Source organism: Epinephelus moara, chromosome 20 (genome assembly GCF_006386435.1).
Source record: "Epinephelus moara isolate mb chromosome 20, YSFRI_EMoa_1.0, whole genome shotgun sequence".
NCBI lineage: Eukaryota > Metazoa > Chordata > Actinopteri > Perciformes > Serranidae > Epinephelus > Epinephelus moara.
In genome coordinates this window covers 25,489,753-25,513,669 of record NC_065525.1, presented here as the reverse complement: position 1 = coordinate 25,513,669, position 23,917 = coordinate 25,489,753, and the positions used below count along the sequence as shown (strand labels likewise).

Genomic DNA, 23,917 nt, shown 5'->3' with positions numbered 1-23,917 from the left:
CAGTATGGCATCACGATATGCTGTTTAAGATGAGGCTAGTATCACATCCAGCAGTCTGAGAGACATGATGTACTGCACAACAAACACAAGGTGTCCCCAAGTTCAACACATAGCATCCTTAGTTATTCATCAGTTCAACAGATAAATCTGGTCATACATATTGCGATGATACACTACAATACAACACCAACTTATAAAAAATGTTGTTAAAAAGAGAAATATAACAAGGCTATAACATGTCAACAACAACTTTTCTTTTCTTGTTTAGTAGCAGAGAACAGCAGAATGACTGGTAAACACTGACTATAAGAGAAAGCAAGAGCTGTGTTGGTACTGGGGGAAATGAGTATTGAAACAGTTTCAAAGATTCAGACTCGATATGTATTGCGAAAATAATATTTCTGACAACACTACGGGTCATAGTCTATATTTATCTTATTACAAATACAGTGAAAAGATCAACATGTACTGCCTGTTAAGCTAAAGCCTGATATACTGTCTTTGTGCCATAGAGCTCTACTGCTGTCAAAAAACTATGAAGTGAGTCACACAGTTGCAACGAGTGTCATGTTCCTTCATTATGACGAACTTGGGCACTGTAGCATTCTGAGGCAGTCCCACATACACAGTGTTTTTGCAGTAAATATTCACCAGCACAACAAATCTGCAGCTGAAAATGTTCCCAAACTAATGCAATTACTCCTGTAAGAGTTACACTGCCAAAACTAGAGTGCCTTCCTGTATTAGTATTTCCAAAATGAAACAAAAATATTTATGACATGTTTCTAAAGATTTACATCCTCAGTAGGAATGAATGGGCTTGGAGCCGAGTACCACACAGAGAGCAGGGAGGTTGGAAAGTATTAAGAGATGGACTAACACATTGTTGGTTTTTCACTTCTAACTGAGATATGTTGACAATAACAGAAACACTGAATAGTGCCAGCATAATTCTATAAATCAAATAGGTTAACTGGTGAGCTAACCGGTAACCAGTTTGTTACTTCATCAAAGTAAATTAAAGCTGACAAATGTCCAAAAATGAAAGCATTCCTGCACGGAAAAAAGATTCAAAGTAACTTTTTACCAAAACAAATACATTCAGCTATAACCCCTTTATAATCACCAACATTTTCATTAGTAACTTTAATCTAATTACATATTTTTTTCTCAGTATCTGTAACTAATCACAATTACATTTAGTTTGTAATTTAATTACATGTAACTGGTTACTCCCTAGCACTGGCAGTAACACAGCCTGGAGCATGAGCGGTGTTGCCATGGTTACCTCCATTTTAATAGCCCACACCTTGCACACTGATTTTGTACAGTGGTTAAAGTATTGTGTACAGCAGAACAGTGTGTTATCATAGCCCTGAAAATGGCACCATATTTTTCAAATGAGCAAATTAATTGTATTCCGCTTTATATAACGCATTACGAATTTTAAAGGTGACTGACATCAAACAGTGTGTAACAGAGTCTATTTAAGTCACATCATTCAAATCTATAGAGGTAAATGCCACAAAACACAAGGCTGTTGTAGCAAAGAGAAGACACACCTGTCCTGTGCCTCCAAGTAACACAAACCTTTTCAGTGTGTGCAAAATAAGTTCAACTGAAAATTCATCCTAAGTAATAACTGCGACTAAAAAGGACAATATTAAATCTATGCATGATGCCAAACAATCAACCATCTACACCTGAGCTTCCTTTATCGACTAAGTGAAAGATCTTCTGTGCACACCCACTGGGTCATAGACCCTAGGCTATAGGTTTATTGTTATTCTATTTTACCATCAATTCATTATTGTTATTGTCTTTTTCCCTCATAATCTCTTTTCTCTTCTCATGTGTCATCTCCTAAGGCCAATGGTAATGTGGATTGGGATGCTGCCAGGGGTGAGGGGTAATTATTGTGTTTGTTGTTTGTTTCCCATGTTAAACAATAAAAAAAGTTGATAACAAAAAATGAGTGTATTAAATATTTAATCCTTCCATTCAATGAAAAACAGAAATACTCATTACCACAGGAAAGCGTTCTGCAATATGCTGTTTCAATTATCTGTCCCAGCCCTGGCGTGTTGTTGTGAGCCGGTGTTAAAGCCAAAATACTGCAAGCATTAAGTTTATGGAAGAGGTCTTACATTACTAGCACAGACTGTGACAAGAAACAGCCACAGGCAGGAGCTCTGAACTCGCTTTGTACCCAGCATGCATCATGGTTGACCTACACATTGACTATGCATCAGTGAACTTGACTGTAACCTCGGGTGAAGCAGACACTGCGAACCAAAATAAAAGCTGCGAGAAGTCATTCATCATATTCATAATCCTCCTATGGAACATAAAGATGCCGTGTGATGATGAAACATGGCACTAACATCTCTCTGCATCCCCAACTCACAGAAACATCCTGTCTCATAACAGTTTGGTCAAACGGCTCATGCATTAATGCATAGGCCAAATCTGCTCAACATCCCACAAGCAATAACATCGACAACTCAATTCTGAAGTGCAGTGACAGAGACAAAATGACACAATGTACCCGAGAGTCTACTTGATATAATTTGCCTTTGTAATCTTACATCGCTTAATATTCTGACTTCTGGCAATCTGGTTACAAAACAACACAGAAGCTAATACCTAGAGGCTTATCATCCTGGATCTTCCACTCACTGTGTTTCCCGGCTAGAATAGCCTGTTCTGTATTGTTCATAAATGATTTAATCGAATGTTGACAGAGTAAACTTGGCTATTTTGGTCAGACAACTATAAGAAGTGGTTTCAGACTTAGAACACATTGTTACCTGAAACCAACAAAGAAAAAAAAAAAATCGTGAGCCAGTCCTCCTCTTAATAGCAAATGAGTCATGGAACCAAACGTTCTCTCTTTTCTTGGCTGTCTCTCACTAACAACACTATTATTCCAACAAGAAAGCTACAGCTAAATTATTCCCCTCGCAACACACTTGCAGTTGAAAAGAAGAGAGGGATACAGCTTTGACAAAACAAATGATAATTAGGCCTTTGTTTATGTAACCTCACATGTAACAATCTTTGCAGACTATCCTTCAATGCCAGTAGACTGTGAACATGGCTCATTAGGTGTTACAAATGCAGAAACAGCATGCGTGCATTGGTCTGATACTATTTAATGTCCCTAAGGGAGATACCCAGCTGACCTACTTTTGGTGAGCAAAATTCTTTACATGTCGAGTGGCCTGGGCTTTATTCGGCCAAGTATGAATAGGACTACAAAGAGATAGAAGAACATCAAACAACACAGGGCCCTGCTAAAATGAGCAAGACCTAGTGATGTAGGTCAGCATCAATGCACCATCTCCCGTCTACAAACTGTAAATATTTACTCTGCGTCTACTGGGCTTGGCAGCCATTCGATGACAGACGAATGTAGTGAGAATACCTTACCTACTTACAACTGATGGCTAACTATGTGCAGCAGCCCGAGGCAAAAAAAGGCTTACAGCAACATTCTCTTGATCCACTTAACCAGCTGTAAACAAGCTGTCTCCTGGGCTGCACTGTAGAAAAATAAGATACATTGTGGAGCATAACTGTTTCTGTTTCTGGCCAGGCAATCCTTTCCCATGCAGCAGAGAGAGAGCGCTTGTTTTCTAGACTGTGCTGAGTAAGGGGCAAGTGTAAGGTTTCCCTTTTGGCAAGGTCTACAAACAAATGCAAGCAGCAAGACAGTGGGGGAGATCTAGCTCATTAGGAGAGACACAAAGAAAATTAAAAGATTAGAGGATACATACAGAATAGAAGTACAGTCTGTAAGCAGGCTCCTCGTCCTTATCCACCCCTGACATACTTTTGCAGCCCACTTCAGGCAACCTGTTCCCCCTCACCAGCACTGCCACTTGTGCAAGGTGACATCGTCATCTGACGGCAGGACCAAAATAGACTCCTACTGTGTAGTCCACACTGCTATAGCAACTTGCCCAGCTGTGTCAACTCCTCTCCCAGTGGCGATTGAGAGAGACAAGTGCTCAGCAGTCCGCCAGTCCTGCCTTTCACTTTGACTATGTCTGTAATCTAGCCTGAGCCCTCAGTGCTCTGCTGAGTTAGCAGCCACTTCTTAGGCCCCGACTCTTTTGCCTGCTGCTGTCTATCTGCCTGCCACTCTCCTCTGCTCTGGCTCTGGCTCTCCACTGCATGCAGCTTCCTATATTTACAGCTCCTCTCCTCTGCTCTTCCTGCTCTGCATCAGAGCCCCCACTCTCCCTCTGTTTCTCATCTCTCACTCTCCTTCTGCCACAACACTGCGCAGTCATGTGCACACAGCAGGCCTGCCGCTCTGCCCCCCATCCTGTGCTGCCAGTGATGAGAGTATAGCTGCAGGCTCAGAGACAGTGTGTGCTTCACGCAAGCCTGGCCCGTGCATAAGCCACACTGGGTGATGCTCAGGATCTGATTGGACTCGGCATCCGATGATTCATAGGGTGCTGGGGGACAAAACACTCAAGCCCACATGGTTTGACTGCCTATAAATGGTGCAAACTTAGAAAGTCTGCAAGAAGAAAGTTGGGGAAAGCGGGTTACCTCACTATCTGACACAGTTACACTTGTGTTGCCCTACTCAACACTCCTCCTGGTGTCACATTCTTGCTGGGATGATGATATGACTACACAAAAATCCCCTCATGCACAAACATCTTCTCAGAAAACCATGTCTTTTTATTTAGTAATAATGCAAGGGTAGGTGCTGGTAGGAAGGGAAACATCTCAGGACCACCAGGGCTGACAACATCCCACCTAAGGCAGGTAAGGTCACCCCAAAAATGCTGGTGTCTTGCTAGGAATGTCAGCTATGTCAACCCATTTCTCAGTTATCCAGTCACTTAGCTCAAGCTAGCTAGGACTACATGGGAACTCTTGTGCTTTTAACCACACTAACCGCCGTAATTCAACTGTTAGCAACGAGCTAAAATAGTATTACATACCTTCAAAGCGCTTATGGATGCATTCTTGCTTTTGCCTCCTCCATGCGAGGAGCCTGAGCTGTTGCTACCAGACCTCTCCCTCCCGTCCCCACCTTGGCTAACTCTCGGCCCGAGACGGTGTTGCCCAGCGCCACGCCGTCGCCCATCGTGGCGATTGTCTTTGGACATCGACCCGCGGTAAGTTCAATCGTCGGCCGGTGGGAAATAAAAATCTACGGACACGGTTTTCTTGTTGTCAGAGTTGATGAAAAAAACATGTCAGATAAATACATGACAGTAAGGACAACCTAACAAAAGCAGGAAGTCTGTTGAGTTTATATTTTGACCGGCGATGCGATTATCCAATTGAATCGCCGTAACTTTGACACAACAAACTCACCAGCCAATCACGTACAGCAGAGTTTAGGTCAAGGGGCGGGGCTTCAAATTGTCTACCATGGCAACCATAAGGATCGGGCGGGACGTTTGGTTGATCTCTCAGTAACGTCAAGTCATCTACACACAGCAGGAAGCCAGAAGAGAAGTGAACCTGCCTTCAAAATAAAAGCACTTGGGAGCAACCCTTTCTCCTTTTTTTTTTTTTTTTTAATTTTTCCATTCAGAGGAAATGGTGTAAATTTACAGGTGACGTTTCCCTACTCTGAACACCCCCTTCCCAGTTCAAATGCAAACAGAGGGTGAATATCTGAAAAAATACAAATGCAAATAGATGTAAATAGATAATGCAAATTGTGCAAGATCAACATAACCAGTAACTGACTGACAGTTGAGCAGCATAAAGTCAGAATACAGGTGAGCTGTTTGAACCTGCTGTCACTGGGAGGAGTTGAATAGCCTTGTGGCCTGGGGAACAAAAGACTTCCTGTTATTGCTCAAAGAGCAGTAACATGGATTTGCACAGCTTCTGTTAGTTATATGCAACAAACTGGGCCCTACCAGAAGATCTAAGTGTGTGCCTGAACTATGACCACCATAAAAAGCAGGTTTAAAACCCTATTAAATCAGACCTGCCTCTAAATGAATGAAGTGAATGTTACAGTTATCTCCAGCTTTGACTAAAGTACAAATATTACTTTTGGGAGGTGGAATACAGACAGATTGGTGAGCTCGAGACACAAGCACATTCATCTACCAACAGAATTAATTTCTCAGTTGCTCCTATAGATTTGCATTGGAAAACTGAGTCATTACTCATCTATCCTGTGATTTTCATACATACAAGTTGCAGAGTTGCACACCACTGTTTTCTTTCATGGAAGATCCACTGTATATACATTGACTAAAAGACATTGAATACAAAGCCAGAGGAGACATTCCTATACTTTTCCATGAATAGCGGGATATTTTTATTCATTTCATGGTTTATGACCTGTGAACAAGTGAGCTCTTTTTGCAATAAACTCAGCTGAGTGGCATTTCTGCTGGCATGTGACTTGTCTGTATTATACGTTATTCTATTGCTGTATCACATGTAGTCACTTTGATTTTTTTCCCCCTGCTTTTATAAAGTAGTTTGATCTGCTTTTTCTAAGTAACTTAACCAAACTAGATTTATTGCCAGGGTAGCTTTGCTGTAGTACAACTATATTCAGTGTGAAGTAATATCTGTCCTTTAAAGTTATGTTTTTAAAGCAGCTTTCCCAACACAGTGTATTACCCTAAAACTTAAGTTAAAAGCCTAGTCCAAATTACACACCCAGTCCCTTTTACTAGCCTGGTGTGGCTACACATTTTGGCAAAAAAACTTCTTCTTCTTTGGAGTTCTTTGGATGTATAAAACCAGGTTATTTGCTACCTCAAACTATGTGTCCATTCCTCGATTACCCTGTAAGTTATTCATATTTGTTTTGTGCCTAAGGGTCCTCGGATCAAAAGAATCAAAAGGGTTTTTCATAAAAATTAATCCAAGTTGTGAGTATTGTTTTAACAGGATAAACTGGTGTTGTGTCGCTATGTGCTGGAATCATTGAGTGCCATAACTCTCTGTGATGCTCTTTCTGTCAGAGCTAGATAAAATGAATGGTTCATAACTGATATGTTATCTTAAGCCTAATTTTTATGTAAGTAATATTCATACTGATTTAAATAAACAATTTGATTCTAATCTTTGCTGAGTAATAGTTTTGTGTGAAAGGAATTAAAGGCCTGTCCCATATTGACACCTGTCCCAAATAAATGCACTTTGATTTCAGTGATGTAAGCAAATAATAACCTATGTATTGAAGTTTTATGGTATTTCACAAAAAAGTAACACACACACACACACACACACACCAGAAGAAGAAAACATTTATTTTGGAATATGTAGCCGGAAGTGCACGTATCCTCTAGACTGAGTAGCACTTTGTCAACACTTGAACGGAGGACTTTCCACGGTAATAACATCTTCATTTCTATAATTTATCAGCTTATTTGCAGCTACTTTGTCACTGGCTTGTGTGGACTGTCTGCTATAACGGTGTCTAGTTATTTCGGCTAACGCTGCTAATGTCGTCCTGTATTCTGCCTGCATGTAACGTTACATCTGTGTTTCTCAAACACAAACAGGAACAGGAATGAATTAAAACTACAGTAGATAGAAACTAGTAGTTTTAACAGGCTTTTTGTGTTATTGTCGCCCCTTCTCGTCAGCTTATTGTTGTTGTTCTTGGTAGGCTTAGCGGCTTTCATCATCATGTAGGACTCAGAAAGTTTAGCTTGTACGAACTTCCGCTAGCTGACCACAAGATGGCGCCGTTGCGTTGTGGCACCTGAGTTCTCAATGGTTTTGTAGTCAGTGTTTGCATTTCATTTACAGTTTAATAATTGTGTTACTCAACAGATGGCATCCTCTGTGTTGTTGGTGTTGCTGGTACTTCAGTTTGGATTTGCACACAGCTCTCACAAACACCTCCATGAAGATCATTACACCGGCCAGCAGCACAACCCTGAACATGACATGAACATCCTGCTGGGAGATGAGGTTTCTTAATGTTTTCTTACACTCTTCAGCCCAGTTTCTCCTCTTCATTCATCACCTGCTCACTCTTTGCTCTGCTTATTTTACGCCCATCTAGGACACTGAGGAGCTAAAGAAACTCAGCCCAGAGGAACAGAGGGAAAAGATGATGGAAATTGTGAAGCGAATCGATACGAATGGTGACAATCTGCTAAGTTCAGGTAGATGTATGTCTCTCTACATTTGAAGAAGGCAAAGATAAACAGAGGTGTTGCAAGGTCATACTCAGCCTGCTGTGTTTTTATCACCAGAGGAGATCACACTGTGGATTCAGCAGGTCTACAGGAAATACGCCCTGGATGATGCAAAGGAACGGTTCCCTGAGTTTGACACTAACAAAGATGGTGTTGTAACGTGGGAAGAATACAACATAGTCGCTCATGACCAGCTCATTAGTTTGGATGACAGCGCTGTTCTGGATGATCCAGAGCAAGAATCTCTCAGACTTGTAAGTATACTTTATTTGTCCTGTCACATGAAACCACAGCCTGGTTATGTGTAGTACCTTAACACAGGCTCACATTCCCATCAGCTCCACCTGAAGGAGAAGAGGCGCTTTGACTTTGCTGATGTGAACGGCACTCCTGGGCTTAATGTGATGGAGTTTCTTGCCTTCACCCACCCGTCTGAAGTGGATCACATGGCTGTAAGATGAATATAGCTCCTGCAAAACCTGACATGATAATGTATTCTTCCACACATTATAAGAGTGATTTTCATATTTCATGTTAGAATTAAATTATTTATCCTTTTTTCCAAACAGGATTTTGCCATTGAAGATGTGCTGAGTGAATATGACACTGATAAGGATGGATTCATCAGCCTGAAAGAATTTATTGGAGATGTCCGTGGTGACGGTAAGACCACAAAGTCAAAGTATTCAAAGTATTTTTTTTCCAGATTACACAAGATGCAATTTTATATCTATACATATGAAAGTTCTGAGGCACCCATCTTTTCTCCAAGACCCAGAACTGATTGCCAAATAGTGTAGAAGTTGACTGCACAGCCTCTTCTGGCATAGCTAATTTTTCTGTGGTCAGATGATGCATAAGATCTCCAATCCATAAACTGAACGTTAAAGAAAGTCTGTCTTTCCATTTAAACAGTGTAAGACTCCTAACCAGCAGCATTGCAAAGACTATCCACAAATTATTTTAAGGTATAGATGATGATCTGTTTGTTGGGAGTTTCCTCTGCTATAACCAGCTGTCGTCCCCTGAGCTGTGGTAACACTTTTTCCTCTCATCAGCGGATTCCCCTTCACAGTGGGAGATTGAAGAAACAGTGCGGTTCAAAGACCTCTATGATCAAGATAAGGATGGCAAGTTGAATCGAGATGAGCAGCTCCGCTGGGTTGCGCCTAACAGCTACGGCTCCGCAAGAGAAGAGGTGAGACTTAACTGTCCCAATGTGTTGCTCGGATTTTGATGGCATAATAGATAAATATTAAAGGACCAGTGTGTCGGATTTAGCGGCATGAAGTTCAAAGTTGAGGGAAGTAGAACCTACAGTGGACTTAAGGTAACAATGCAAAAGGCCCTCTCTAGAGCCAGTGTTTGGTTTGTCCGTTCTGGGCTACCGTAGAAACATGGCAACGTGCCGGGTTCTGTGGAAAAAGACCTGTTGCCTATGTCGATATGAAGGGCTCATTCTAAGCTAATGAGACCACAACAATACTTAGTTTCAGGTGATTATAAACTCACGAAAACATCCATCCATTTTCATTTGGGGAGCAGCAGGCTGAGCAAGGTACTCCAGACATCCCTCACCCCTGCAATGCTTTCCTTCCCTTGGGTGATCCCGACATGTTCCCAGGCCAGAAGAGATATATAATCCCTCCAGTGTGTTCTGGGTCTGCCCCAGGGCCTCCTACCAGTTGAAAGTGCCTGGAACACCTCTAACGGGAGGCACCCAGGAGGCATCCTGATCAGATACCCAAACCCCCTCAACTGGACCCTTTGACGTGAAGGAGCAGCGGCTCTACTACGAGTTCCTCCAGATGCCTGTGCTCCTCGCTCTGTCTCTAAGGCTGAGCCCAGCCACCTAACGGAGGAAACTCACTTCAGCTGCTTGTATCCGCGATCTCATTCTTTCGGTCACTGTCACTGTCTGACCACAGGTGAAGATCGGAACATAAACGGATGGGTAACTTGAGAACGTTGCCTTTTGCCTCAACTTCCTCTTCACCATGACAGTGCCTGTATCAATGCTGACACCACACCAAACCGCTGTCCATGTCACACTGCATTTTACCCTCCTAATGAAACATAATAATGAGCATTATATTCCATTCCTGCCAATAGATCCCCCTAAATCCTACCCACTGCTTCTTTAATCAGTAAATAGATGCTCCTTTAGCTGTTGCTTGGTAGGATTATATATAATTTCTCCCCATGGTGCTAGGGCAGATTATTTGATGATTTCTGTTTGCTTGTTTTGCTCATGTCATCAACAGGCTCTTCACCTCATCAAGGAAATGGACCTTGACGGAGATGGGAAGATCTCAGTGGCTGAAGTTTTGAAAAACCAAGAAACATTCATGAACAGTGAAGTGACAGACTACGGCAGACAGCTGCACGTATCACACGATGAATTATAACTTTATATTTTTGTGTAGTTCCTTATATGTGTCATTGATAATGTAATGTTATTTCCTGTGTTGCACTTACGTTCTTGCAGTGTATTTACATCATTGCTGATCTTGTCCGTCAACCATCATTTGTAATATTGATTATGGACTAAATGGCAGGAAAACACACATTGCAACACAAGCATGATACATCACTGACTCACTTACACACCTCTGAACTGATCACAGTGTTGTGTAAGCAAAGTCTGAACAAATTAGTACCTGTTGCAATGCTGTTAAATTGGATTGCATAATATCCCAAGCCACTCCTGTTATTTTGTCCACTCAAACACACACACATATCCTGAAGAACAGGGAACTGGGAACATGCTTGTAACCACAAGAAATTTAAGTTTGCTTTGATCACATTTATTCAACAGCTTTGTTGAACTGTCACTGTGTCATCATAAGTTGTCTTCTCACATGTGCCCAAAGTGAACTGACACGAGTCTCAGTCCAGTTGTGGTAACCGTTGACATGTTGCAGCTCTTCCTCATTTAAATCAAATGAGTAAGTGAGTGAGTGTTGCTGTTTGGCGGCTGGTTTCCTGAATGTGTCATGATCCGTTTCACTTGTTGCAGCGAGCAACAGCCTGTCTCACTGCCAGGCGTTATAAAGTGACTTGAAGTTGAGTGGATTCTCCAACGGGGACTATTTTTTAACCGCTGCCAAGATGAAATTAGAATTCAAAGATGCCTTTTGGGTGAGTTAGTAGGTCTTCTTTTGGAGGATGTTTATTTTCAGAGCTTAAGTTGACTGTTTGTTACTGAGCTGTGAAGTCAGTGTTGTATTCAGTATGTTTACTGGAGTTTTGAGGTGATATCATTCCACTTCTACTGTATTTATGCTTTTCATTTTGTCTGGACAGTATCACTGTATCATTTACTAGTTATATCTGTAGCCTATCTCTGACTACAGTTAGCTAACCACTCTGTCCTGTCTTTAGAGTAATATTCTTTGCTGTCTTTCCTTTGACTCACACTGAAACTCACTGAACAGGTGCTGAATTGTCGCTTGGATTAAAACATTAACTTTCGAAATGTTTGCAGTGTTGATAAGCGAAACAATTGTTTTTAATCTCTGGGTATGTGAAAATATCTATCTAAAACAAGGTGTGCCACACAAACTAAACAGCTCTGTCTCAGTAGAAGATTTTAAAAATAGTGTTATGGTGGTCACAGTGTTCTTAAGATTGTTCAGCGTTTCCTGTCAATCAGGCTAATCTCATCTTCCTTACTGCACTGGATGTGCCTTTTGTCTTCTCACCTCTCACCGCCTTCTCAGACAACAACGCAGCAGACCACAACTCAAAATGTTCATGTAACCATTTGCTAACTCTGTACAATTCTTTTACAATAACTGTAAGTAAAGCATCAGGAACTGACCGATCAGAAACAAAAATCAGCTCTATTGTGGCTTTGGTTTACACAGTGAAGTCGTGTGCTTCCCTTTTCCTCTTCATTCTCACCCTGCTATCAGGACTATCAATTAAAATGTAACTCAGTCACAATGCAGTCGAGCATCAGAGATTTGTGCACTTCCACATCTCTCAAACTTCAGCAAGAAATTAATACTTCAACACGAAAGGGGGTTTTTGGTACTTCTCCCACTTGGTTGGTTTCCATTCAGACCCCAGCAGCAGCAGCAGCAGCAGCAGCATGTAACAATTTCCATTTGCCTTGATGAGATACCACCATAATACCTCTACGTGGAAAATCTCACAAGGTGTCAAAGTAAAAGTTGCAGTTATCTATCATTTAAATCAGGGGTGTCAGACATATGGCCCACTGGATGACTTTGCACTGTAATGTGATACACTTGTGAAGGCTAAGAGATGACAGGTTTAGGAGCATGTTAAACAGTGAATACTCTACTTCATTTAAAAGGCTGTTTCAGAGGCTTTTCACCCCGACCAGAATACAGTTCCATGAAAAAATAATGAACATTTAGGCTTATATTTGAGACAAGCCTTTAATTCATTTTTATACAAAACTCTTGCTCAGCAAAGATCAGAGAATACAATCCAATTGTTTTTTGAACCAGTGTGAATATCACATGTATAAAAATTAGGGTTTGAATAACATATCAATTATGTGTCATGACACTTGTTTTACGGCACACCAACACAACACCACTTTATCCTGTTAAAACAATAGTCATAACTTAATTATCATAAAAAAAAACCACTTCCTGGGTGATCAAGGAAGAGACACATTCTGACGTTATGACAGCTTCAGAAAAAGGAAGTCACCACTTGTATTTCCATCATGCTGGTGAATTTAAATAACTTGTGGTTGTCTCTGGTGCTCATGGTTTCAGTAAAATGATATCAACCGAGCTAACGATGTGTAGCATCTCCATATAGACAAAAATAAAACATTTATATTCATATGCACAATCTAAACAGTGAACTAATGTTAGCTCCAGTGGGTAGCCAACAGTCTGGTTTTATACATCCAAAGAGCATCTATAAAAACAACTGCTTGGCAACCAGACCAGGGGTCTCATTTAAAAACAGTGCATAGGATCCACACTAGAAATGTATGTACAGACAAATACCAAAAAATATTATATAATTTCAACAATCAGGCTTCCACCTCACCATCTATGTCGCCAATTTTCTCCAAAATGTTTGTAAGCGAGGGGCAAAGTTTCTCCCATCAAGTCTGCTTTTATAAACCACAACTTCTGCATGGGAAGTGGTGTACGCCACTTTCGGGCCTCGTTTTTGTGCATACGCAATGTTTATAAATGAGACCCCAGGCCTTTATTTGTCAAAATGTGTAGCAACACCAGGCTAGTAAAAGGGACTGGGCGTTTAATTAGGACTAGGCAACATGTTGCAGTACATTGAAATCCCAGAATCTGTGTAATCTTTTACCTAATAACAGTATTAGTTGAACACTTTTTTTTCACGTTTGCGAGGCAGGGGTTAATTTAACCTGCTTCCTCAATAGCTTCCACTTTAGTGTGGTGTGGTGATGTCAGCATGACTAAACATGTGTGTAAGTGTGTGGAAAAATGCACATGTAATGACAGGTAGTAGTAGACTAATTGAATGTGGAAAAACTTACACATATGGTTTGACAATGCACTCATTCTTTTTATCACACCTCAGGCTGTTCATCATCTGCTTTGTGAATGGATTCAGAATATTTTCAGAAAGTACTTTTAAAAGAAATTAAAGGGTATAATTTGACTGTGTTGTTATTTATTGGTTATTATGCACTGGTTTTACTGCTGCGGCCCACTTGAGATCAACCTATTATGTGGCCTATGAACTGAAATGAGTTTGACACCCCTGATTTAAATCATCAGTCATCTTTCTGGCTAAAGAAACTAATATTGACTTTTATTCCTCATTATTTGTGGTTTGTATTAAGGCTCAATTCCCTGTAAACATTTCTTCTTATCACTAAAAGTATGCGTATTATGGTTCCAGGGAGCGGACTTCATCAGTAATATCGGGTATGAGACCATCAGTCAGAGACTCCATGATGGTCGACGAACATGTAAAGACATGGAGGAGCTCTTGAAAATGAGGTGGGCACACAAATTTCCGATGAATTGGTCTTGATGAAAACTTGTGACCACGGTGTGAAGTGACTCAGATCTGATGTGGTTTTGTCCATATAGGGCATCAGCAGAAGAGAAATATGGCAAGGAACTGGTCACAATTGCCCGCAAGGCCGGAGGTTTATATGAGATTTGGTGGGTGTTTGTGCTTCTGAACAATGATATACTCATTATTAATATTTATAAGTCAAAGCAATGCATTTATTCTGCACTGCATGACTGGCAGACAACAGTGCATGTAAAATGTATTCATCATTTTATCTTCACAGCACTTTGAGGTCATCTTTTGATGAAATGAGAACACGTAAGCACAGGATATATTTCCTGTATCTTTTTTTTCCTGTGTATTTCATACATCTCTCAGTCAGTTCTGAGTTTTTATTTGTATGTCTTGTTATTTTTCAGAAATCGAAAATGTAGGAAACGCACACATTCAGCTGTCTACAGCCCTAAAGGACGAGGTGAAGAGAATGGAGCAGTTTAGAGAGCGACAGAAAGAACAGAGAAAAAAGGTACCAGTGAGCAGCTTTTTTCTTTTTTCTCTCGTTTGCATACGGAGGAAATCTAAAAAGAGCTGCCACTCTGGGTGTGGTTTTATGATGATGTTGACAATGTTATGTGGTTCTTCACTTCTCAGTTTGAGGTCATCATGGAGAAGGTCCAGAAGACAAAAGTCTCCCTCTACAAGAAAACAATAGACGTAAGGTCAATTCATATTATCATGATGATCTGTGTGATTACACCTCATGTGCCTGCAGGCCCTTGTTAACAAAGTTTCAGTGAGTGTATTCATACTACTATTTATATATTTGTGGCAGTGGTAAACAGCATGCGTGCATTCAGGAGTGCAGCTACATCCTGCTTGTAACTAAAGAAGTGCATTCTGAAAAGACCTTAACAGATAAGCCTAGCGTACAAGAGGAAGATGGTTTCGCAAGATAATAAGTACATGCCAGTCATAACACTTTGGCGTGATGAACACATTAAGGATCTTGAGTTCATACTTCTCTTTGCTCAGAAGAAGGAAGTGAGGTCTAACTTGATGTACTTTGTCTTTTCTGCAGATACCTCTTTCTCAGTACAGCTTGCCCCCCCTTTTCCTGTCAAGGGTTCATAGAGCAAAGATCTGTTAAACAAAGCATGGGTGTTATAGTTTCAGATGGTTTCTGTTCTGTTTCCCTCCCAGTCTAAAAGATCCTACGAGCAGCGCTGCAAGGAGGCAGATGAGGCAGAGCAAACTGCAGAGAAGATGGGCAACGCTCCTACGGCCACTCCCAAACAGATCGAGAAGGTAAATCTGTGCTGTGGTTTGCTTCAACAGAGATCCAGTGCAGTGATTTCAACTCAGTAATGACTTTCTAAAACGATACATGCTGTTACGTCCAATCAATGAATTATCCACAGGCCACTAGACACAATATGTCCTTTTTCCACTGAAAAAGTTTTCTCTCAGTGTACAGTGCACTGGCGGTTTCAAGTTTCCACTTTACACCTTGTGTGAGTCACATATTTGATCATGATTAGTTTTCAAAGTAGTTATGGTGTCACAAATTCCTGCTCGTTCGTACCTTGGATGTATAAAGAGAACTGGATACAGGATTGGAGGCGGCACCCTGTCATTCTTATTTAAGTTGTTCAGTGGCGCAAAAAAAAAAAAAAAAAAGTCAAACTGCCATGCATAAAATAACCTGGATGACTGGCACTACTTCTGCACTGTTTGGCCTGTACAGCAAGCACACAAGAAACTTCCGGTGTCCAAGCCGGCTACTCCAAGTTAAGCACTCCGCTAACTTGAATGGGGATAAAAGGATTCACACTGACCCTCACTCGAGAGAGCAATGCTCTTGTCCCACAAGATTATAAGGCCAACTAAGGTCAAACTTGACAGTGTCCCAAAACGTCAACAACCAATGCATCCAGGGTACCTTGTACATCCTATCTGGATGTGGAAGGTCTATGACCTAACGTCAATATGTAATGAGGTCAGGGTGAGAATGTGTTGTCTCAGCTGATGTGACACTTAAAAAAACTGTATCCACTGATTTAGAGAGAGTTAATATGATAAGTCAGTAGGGAAAAGTCAACCTGAGCTGGCTTGTTCCCAGTAAATGATTTAATCCTTACGATTATGTACTCCTTCAAAATAAAGCTTTGTATTTGTCTTTTTAAGAAAAAGAACAACCAGCCTATCTAGAGATCAATAAATCGCATACCATTTGTATATACAGACACACAACACTGCTGTGGAACTCAAAATGTTGACTTCATTGGTATTAGTCTATGCCAGTGGTTCTCAAATTGTGTGCCGCGGCACACTGGTTTGCTGTGATGCCAATGCAGGTGTGCCATTGTGATAACCACACATTATTATTGCAATATTCAACTGGCCCTGTACTAAAAGTTATCAATGAATTTTTAATTGATTGTATCAGTATGTTGTGCACCCACTTCTTAATAAAGAGGCAAACTCTAGATAAAAATATATTATGCAATTGAATTTAATTTAAAATTCCTTCACTGGGGAACGTATTCGTAACCATTTGCACGTGAGAATTGCAAATGTGTGACATGTGGCCTGTCCACAGGTGTACCTTGTGCACAAAAAGTTTGAAAAGCACTGGTCTATGCACATCAGATAATTAGTAATATTAACTGTAAAATAAGACACCAAAGTACATCAATATGCAATTCCTTGACTGTCAATATTGATATTGTTTTCAGCAAACCTATACACTACAACAGCACTATAGAACTTCAGTTATGACTTTTGTTTTGGTGTGCCACCCCAAGATTTTCAGTGGCCCCATTCAGCCACCCCTATGAAAAATGTCTAGGAGCGCCACTGCTGAATTAACAAAAAGAGCATCACAGTCTTTGCATTTTTTTGACACAAAGAATCAGAATGTTAAATTCAAAGATTATGTTGAAAAGCACTTACGCAATAAACTAGATTTCCTTCAACAGGGGAAAATTACAGTTTTACAGCTATAAAGGCAATGTGTAATTTTGTATTTTCTTTCTCAGATGAACAACAAATCTAAACAGTGCAGAGAAGCTGCAGTGGAGGCTGGTAAGGACAAATAATAAGTCAAGTGAAATGCTGCACCTTGTCGTTACATGTAGGAAGCTGCTATGGTTTACCACATTGGTGGCCACCAGTCAGAGCCACACAAAATACTGTGGTACTACAAAGAGCCACATTATACATGTGTGCTTACAAACGCACTCCCTCTCTCACACAAACACTAAATGACATAAAATCAAAATCCATACATTTCCAATTTTCAAAGTCAGATTTATCTCACACACAAATGAATAACCATGAATAGAGATACACACAAACACAGTCTCTCCCTCTCATACTGTCTTTCTCCATCCCCCCTCCACACCCACAGTCTCTCCCTCTCCCACTCTCTCCACACACATCCACACAGTCTCTCCCACTCTCATACTCTCTCCAGATTAGTGTTGTCATGGTATTCTGGTTTACCAGAATGTTTTTTTACTTTCTTTTTTTCTGAGGATGGTGGTTACATTTCCTTCCCTTTTAGCAGGGATTCCAAAAATAGAGCTAACGGCAGCACATAAATAAACCCTCAAACTTTATTTAAGTGCTTTTATTCTTTTATTAAAATAAATTATTTCACTTGTCTTCAGAGAAACAGTACAAATCAAACATTGAACAGCTGGACAGGATTCGTCAAGAGTGGGAGTCGACACACATCAGCACATGTGAGGTAAAGTATAAGCTGTATTTCTCCTCTGACTGTATTTATCCAGTGAGGATTGCACACTACCGCTTGATGCATTTCAAAATGTACTGACTTAGACCAAGAGTGGCAATACCCGAGGCCTGTTTGGTCAATGAGGATGTGCGATACTTCCTATAAGCAGAGTTTAAAGTGAGTCACTAATGAGTTTCCGGGCAACAAAGTTTTCCTACATGTGATAACATCAACAAAACTGAAGCAGCCATTCAAGTACTTTATTCATCCCTATTAAAAAGGTCAACTGGAGTTTGCAACACTAGATAATACACATAGGGAACAGTTAAAATATTACACATAATAATACATTTAAAACTATGAGGCATTAAAAATCACTCTAATGACAGCTATGAATGTTTGAGTTGATAATCCACAGAGACTAAAGGCCATGCTGGGTGCTTCTGTTGTGCAAGAAATTGCCAGTTGCATCAATATATTTCAGAAGTTTACATACAGTGTTTCCAAGATTATTCAGTGTTTTTCCTGTCTTCTTGTTTTGCAGATGTTTCAGCTGCAGGAAGAAGACCGCCTCAGTGTACTAAGGAATGCTTTGTGGGTGCACTGTAACCAGTTATCAATGCAGAGTGTGAATGACGATGAGGTGTGTGCAGCTGTTCTCACACATCTGTATGGGGCAGACTCTCAGCAAAGCCCTCCAGTATACCGTCCTGTATGTTTTAAACTCACCTTTTGACAAACTGCTCTTTCAGTGTTACGAGAATGTGAGGAAAATACTGGAAAAGTGTGACATCACCACTGATAACAACTGCTTTGTGGAGATGAAAAGCACCGGCTCGACCCCCTCAGGTAGGCACCCGCCCTGTGGTTTTCCTGATTTCGATTTGAATATGTTCCGTGGTGGAAATTTTAATATTATCGCTCAGCTGCTGTGCTGAGTGTTTGACACCTTTTGAAACAGATGATGGATTGTGTGAACTGAATTTCAGTGGTGCTTCTTTACAGCTCCAATCGAGTACGAAAGTTACTACGACAGGGATGCTACGGATGACAGAAACGGCAGCGCTGGATTTGTAGGAGTGATGAAAAGGTCAGGATTACACAATGGCGAGCACTGTTACCAAATGACAGATGGTGACAATTATGATTACAGTGTCCTTTATCCTCACTTAACCTCGTCTCACTCAGTACTTTCCCCAATTTGCAGGTTTTCAAATCTTCTGCAGTCAAACTGTTCCAGTGGATCCAAACTCAGCATCAATGAACCAGCCACACAACCTACTGGTATAGTAGGTGAGTAAAGTCATTCAAGTGACACTGCGATTTCCAAAATGGTGACAGATAGGAATGTGAAAGCCACTTGATTCTTGAAACACAAAGTGTGGAGCAACTATAAGTTACTTACTTAGTTATTATTCTAGAGATTCACAGGTAAGGGTCCTTGTAGTCCAGGAAACAGGATTATAAATTTATGTGAGGTTCCCAAACCTATATGTACCCAAATACTTTATTTAATATGATGATTTAAAATGCCACATTTGTTCTGATTGGTTTAAAATAGGGAAACTAAACATGCCTGCCGGGGGGCCACCTTTGTACACGGCCAGGGGCCTCCGTCATTAATTATAATATTTATCAAATAAAATGAATAAACAAGGCAAATCCAGTCGCAGCAGTCCTGTATAGGTGAGGTGTATGCAGGGGTGTTTCTAGGATTTGATCCTCCCCTAGTTCCATTTTATTTTATTTTCAATTTAATGAACAAGCTCTATTTAGATGTTTTTATGAACTGTGGCACCTTATTCAAATTTTAAGTACAAAAAAATCCCCTTCTGAATCAATTTCTTTTCATAGTGAATTAGAAAATGGTCAGCAGGCCACCCAGCACCCTATCATGGGCCAGATTTGGCCTGCAGGCTGTAAATTGAGTAACACTAGTCTGAAGTTTACTCACTCCACTTCAGTCCGCTACTTTGCAGTGTCTGTGTAGCTGCCTATGTTTTGTTGTTTTGCCTCTGCATTTTGAATTGTAATATGTTTTGGTTGCTTAACAGGAACCTGCTGAAAACCAGATCTTAACCGAGTCAGGCCAGTTTTAACTGTAACAAATAATGTTACTTTTAATTCCTTTCCTGTAGAAATAAATGAAATATAGATCAAAATATATGTATATGCAAGTCTTGAAAACTGTTGCAATCAAACTTTCAGCAAGTATCTAGCAGTATAACTTTAAACTTTATAGATAAAATGAAAAAAACAAAACACTTTTATAAAATACTCAACATGAGGATTTTTGATTTATGGGGAAAAATGCAAACTCTGTGTTTACTAAATGACTTGCATGTGACTTTTTTACGCTGCATATGTGCATATATATTAGATATTTAACTTGTGATTTCATAGATACCAAATACGTTATTGTGCTCCTTGTAGTTTCTGAGATACAGCCATTTTCTTATCAAACTATATTTAGTCTTTGGGCACATGGGACTACTGTTTTTTTTCCTAAAATATAATGAAATATATATATAAAAACCACAGAAGTCCCATGTGCCCACAGACTAAATATAGTATGGTAACAAAAACTCACTTTTCGGCCAACAGTCTGACCACGTTTGAAAATTTCCTCTGATTTGTATTTTGGCAAACCTTAAGAACACTTCCACCAAAGGGAAATTCAGGATTTCTGTTGCAGGCAAAAATGGGTTTAGCCTACACATGAAGAGTTGCAGGACCACACGTTTTGTACCAAAATAAGTATCGTAACAGTATTCACTTTTACATTAAAATAACATCCAAGTTATAGTCAGTTCAAGTAAACACATTTGACACGTGACAGGTGGTTTTGATGAAGGGCTTACAGGGTACATTAGATAAAAAAAGCTTTACACCACCACTATCAAACCGTTTGTTCAGCTTGCCAATGATCTACTGAGATGTCTTACTATCAGCTTAGTCGCTGGTTTGGGCAGAAAGTTGCAAATTACGTGCAGCTTCACACAGTAAGTAAACCAGTGCTGATTATGTCCTGTCAAAACTCCTCAGCAGAGACATCAGACGGAGTATATGCCTCCGTTAATACTTGTCAGGACTCCCAGCTGAGCAGTGAGGGGTACCAGGTCATATACGACTACGAGGCACAGGTCAGCTCCAACATGAGACACTTTACATGTTCTAATTATTTATTTTGAGGTTTATCTGTTGACTGAATGTTTCTTTCTTTGTTCAGGGGGACGATGAGCTCACTGTGTCCGTCGGGGACGTTGTGGTCGTCATAGAACAAGGTGATGACGGCTGGTGGACAGTGAGCAGAAACGGCCTCACTGGATTGGTCCCGGGCTCTTACCTTGCCAAAGAATGAGTTTACCTGATATTCCTTATGTAATATTTTGTAAAGGCATTGTCATTTCAAACTCCCTTATCTGATGTTCATATTTGTGTTGCATGTATCGTTAAAGCCCCTATAAGTAGGATTTAAAATGTCAAACTCTCCACCTGTGATATGGTGGCATCATGACAGACACTGCGACAGAGATCATGTGACTGAGGAGCTGACTGTTCCCGTTTGTCTTGTTATCCTTCGGATAGGGGTTGTCACATACAGTAGCTCAGGGCAGTGTTGAATGACGATTTATTTATTGCTATGGCACATATTCATATGACTTTGCCCTCGTTGCTGGTGTGTTGAGTGCTCCTCATACCACTGACAGCTGGGAGATTAAGAGATCTGTTGCACGAGATCGTTGCACTAAGTTTATTCATATACTGTTGTATTCTTGTGTATCTGTGCAGTGTTTGATTTCTATTGTTGGCCTGTATATAATTTCTATGTGTAGTTATTGTTTCTATTCTGAATGCTAATAAGAATTATTTGTAAATGGGCATTTATTTGTATTTATTTATCATGACAGACATTTTTAATGGAATACTTTATCCACAAAATTATCATTTGTAGATCAATTAGTCGTGCTGTGTTATCTTGAATGCGTGGAGAAAACATTGTTTTTCTTGCATGCCTCCAGGACGAACAGTGAACATATTGATTTACTGATTGGGGGCCACATTTAACAACAGCAAAACTACATCAAAATATGAGTTTACAAACTCTCACACAACCCGTGCAGTACAATTTAAGTCTCTTTTATCCAGTCATATGCTCGGTGTTTCCCAAACACACGCATTTTCACCAAAAAACCCTTAGTACAGGAGTTTTTTGCGAAGGTTTTTTGCGAAAATGCATGTGTTTGGGAAGTACTGGCACAAAGTGACTTTGCCAAGTAGGACATGTTCCTGATCAACATTGTGATCAACCAGTCACAGCCTTCTGACATCATCTGTGTGCTGCTCCTGTGCTTCTTTAAAAAGTATTTTGTGCTTTGTCTGAACTAGTTTTCCAAATTGAAATTATTACAATTGAACAAAATCCTTATGAGCTGCTGCAGGGTTAGCGAGTTAGCTTGCTGAGAAAGTAGGCTGTAAAAATGTGTTAATAGCAGGTATTTCCAGCTGAACATAATATTATCCTTCTATCTTTGTTAGTTTACTATAATTAAGGCTATTGGCAAGCTAACTGGTTAGCATAACCTACATACTTAGAAAGCTAACTCCCTAAAATTCTAGCCTATTGGCTAGTTTACTGGTTCAGTGTAACTAAGGATTTTGTTAAATTGTACTAACTTCAATATGGAAAACAGCTCAGAAGAGGCACAAAGGAATTTTAGCACACTGATGATGTCAGTGGACTGTGATTGGCTGATTGCAATGTTGGTCCAGGAACGCAATGTGGGATGTTGATCCAGAAGCATGTCTCACTTTGCAAAATCACACTGTGCGAAGCAAAAGTGCTGAGCATACGGCTGGATTAATGAGACTTATACTGCATGAATTGCTTGGGAGTTTGTGAGAAGATGATTTGATAAAAGTTTTCTGCTGTTGAACGCTGACCCTAATCAATCAATGTTTGCTGTTTTCTGTGGAGGCATGTGAAAAAAAGAGTCCTTCACAAATTCAAGCTAACATAGCACGACTATGTGATATACAAATGGTTATTTTGTGGCTGAATTTTTCCGTTTAGGAAACAATTTGGCATTACTGCTTCATTTTATTCTCGCTCTTCTTAATGTGTATTACCCGAGAAGCAGAACAATCCAAATGCAGCCGGGCACTATTCTTGGGTCATGTGGCTGAGCAGTCTGCTCTGTGGTTCAAACATATCTGGTTTCTCTGCAACAAGTGACACATTGCAGCGTTGATGAAGTAACCAAAGCTGAGTCTATTTATCACCATTTTAAACGTGTGGGCTAAAAACGGTCCACACTGGTTGCCCTGTGGTCACAGAATGTTCAGAGGCAGATGCAACTACATGTACTGATTTCCGTCAGTTATATTTTAATTTTGTTAGTTTCATTTTGTGCGCACGGTAACCTAGAACCTAGTGAGATGACGAAAAGCTACAAAGCATAAAAGATTAGACACAGACCAAAGCATCTGGCTGAATGTGTGGACCTCTCTCATGGGAAACAACTGAACTTTGACCTCTCTTTTTTTGGGACCAAGTTCACTTGTTCAGCAGTGAATGTGAGCTTTGTCTGGGCTGAAAAAGAAAAATCACATTTGGTGGAACAATATTATCTCTTTGTTAAGATGTGACATTTCTGTCAGTGAAATTAAAAGAGTCAAAGAGCAGTCATTTAATCTCAAACTTTCCCCACATTTTATTTACACTCTTGAGTTTTGCTATTGCTACATATGAGCAAATCAAATTCTAAAACTACCATCAGTAGACTGTTGAGACAAAAACAAACAAAACAGCTATGGGACAAAGTCTATCTGGACTTAAGTAAGCAGTACTACTTGAAAAATCCCACATACTGAGGGGGATTAAAAGGTTTGATTCTCAAAAGAAAGACCAGGTAAGCCAAGGCCAGTAGAGTTAAACAGTTTACACGTAGTGACTTGCTGTTGGCCTGGGCTGTGGTGTCACAGAATACTGCTGGTGAAGGTGAGGTGCTTTAACCAA

The 23,917-nt window shown here is 40.2% G+C and overlaps 3 protein-coding genes across 5 annotated transcripts in view; 2 read left to right on the top strand and 1 right to left on the bottom strand.

Annotated features, from left to right (window-relative positions):
• Nucleotides 1–5,269, bottom strand: part of scaper (S-phase cyclin A-associated protein in the ER) — a 72,212-nt gene extending 66,943 nt beyond the window's left edge. For 2 of the 3 annotated variants that reach the window (XM_050073458.1, XM_050073460.1), the window contains exon 1: nucleotides 4,968–5,269. In XM_050073458.1, coding sequence (XP_049929415.1) covers nucleotides 4,968–5,135 — 168 coding nt within the window. In that variant the 5' untranslated portion in view covers nucleotides 5,136–5,269. Of the gene's footprint in view, nucleotides 1–3,779; nucleotides 4,147–4,967 lie in introns of those variants that run through there. The other variant, XM_050073459.1, reaches the window with a different exon arrangement.
• A 1,991-nt stretch (nucleotides 5,270–7,260) lies between these two features.
• rcn2 (reticulocalbin 2) lies at nucleotides 7,261–11,637 on the top strand. The gene is made up of 8 exons (XM_050072764.1): nucleotides 7,261–7,342; nucleotides 7,789–7,929; nucleotides 8,024–8,126; nucleotides 8,217–8,413; nucleotides 8,498–8,611; nucleotides 8,729–8,822; nucleotides 9,218–9,357; nucleotides 10,424–11,637. Exons 2-8 carry the CDS (start codon nucleotides 7,789–7,791, stop codon nucleotides 10,565–10,567), a joined length of 933 nt encoding a protein of 310 aa, XP_049928721.1. The 5' UTR covers nucleotides 7,261–7,342; the 3' UTR covers nucleotides 10,568–11,637.
• On the top strand, nucleotides 11,159–21,782 carry pstpip1a (proline-serine-threonine phosphatase interacting protein 1a). Its single transcript, XM_050072763.1, has 15 exons — nucleotides 11,159–11,300; nucleotides 14,040–14,140; nucleotides 14,234–14,308; nucleotides 14,443–14,477; nucleotides 14,579–14,685; nucleotides 14,811–14,873; nucleotides 15,360–15,464; nucleotides 17,198–17,243; nucleotides 17,831–17,910; nucleotides 18,443–18,541; nucleotides 18,651–18,747; nucleotides 18,904–18,988; nucleotides 19,106–19,191; nucleotides 20,944–21,041; nucleotides 21,128–21,782. The coding sequence occupies exons 1-15, from the start codon at nucleotides 11,271–11,273 to the stop codon at nucleotides 21,257–21,259; spliced, it is 1,239 nt and encodes a 412-aa protein (XP_049928720.1). The 5' UTR covers nucleotides 11,159–11,270; the 3' UTR covers nucleotides 21,260–21,782.
• The last annotated feature ends 2,135 nt before the right edge of the window (nucleotides 21,783–23,917 follow it).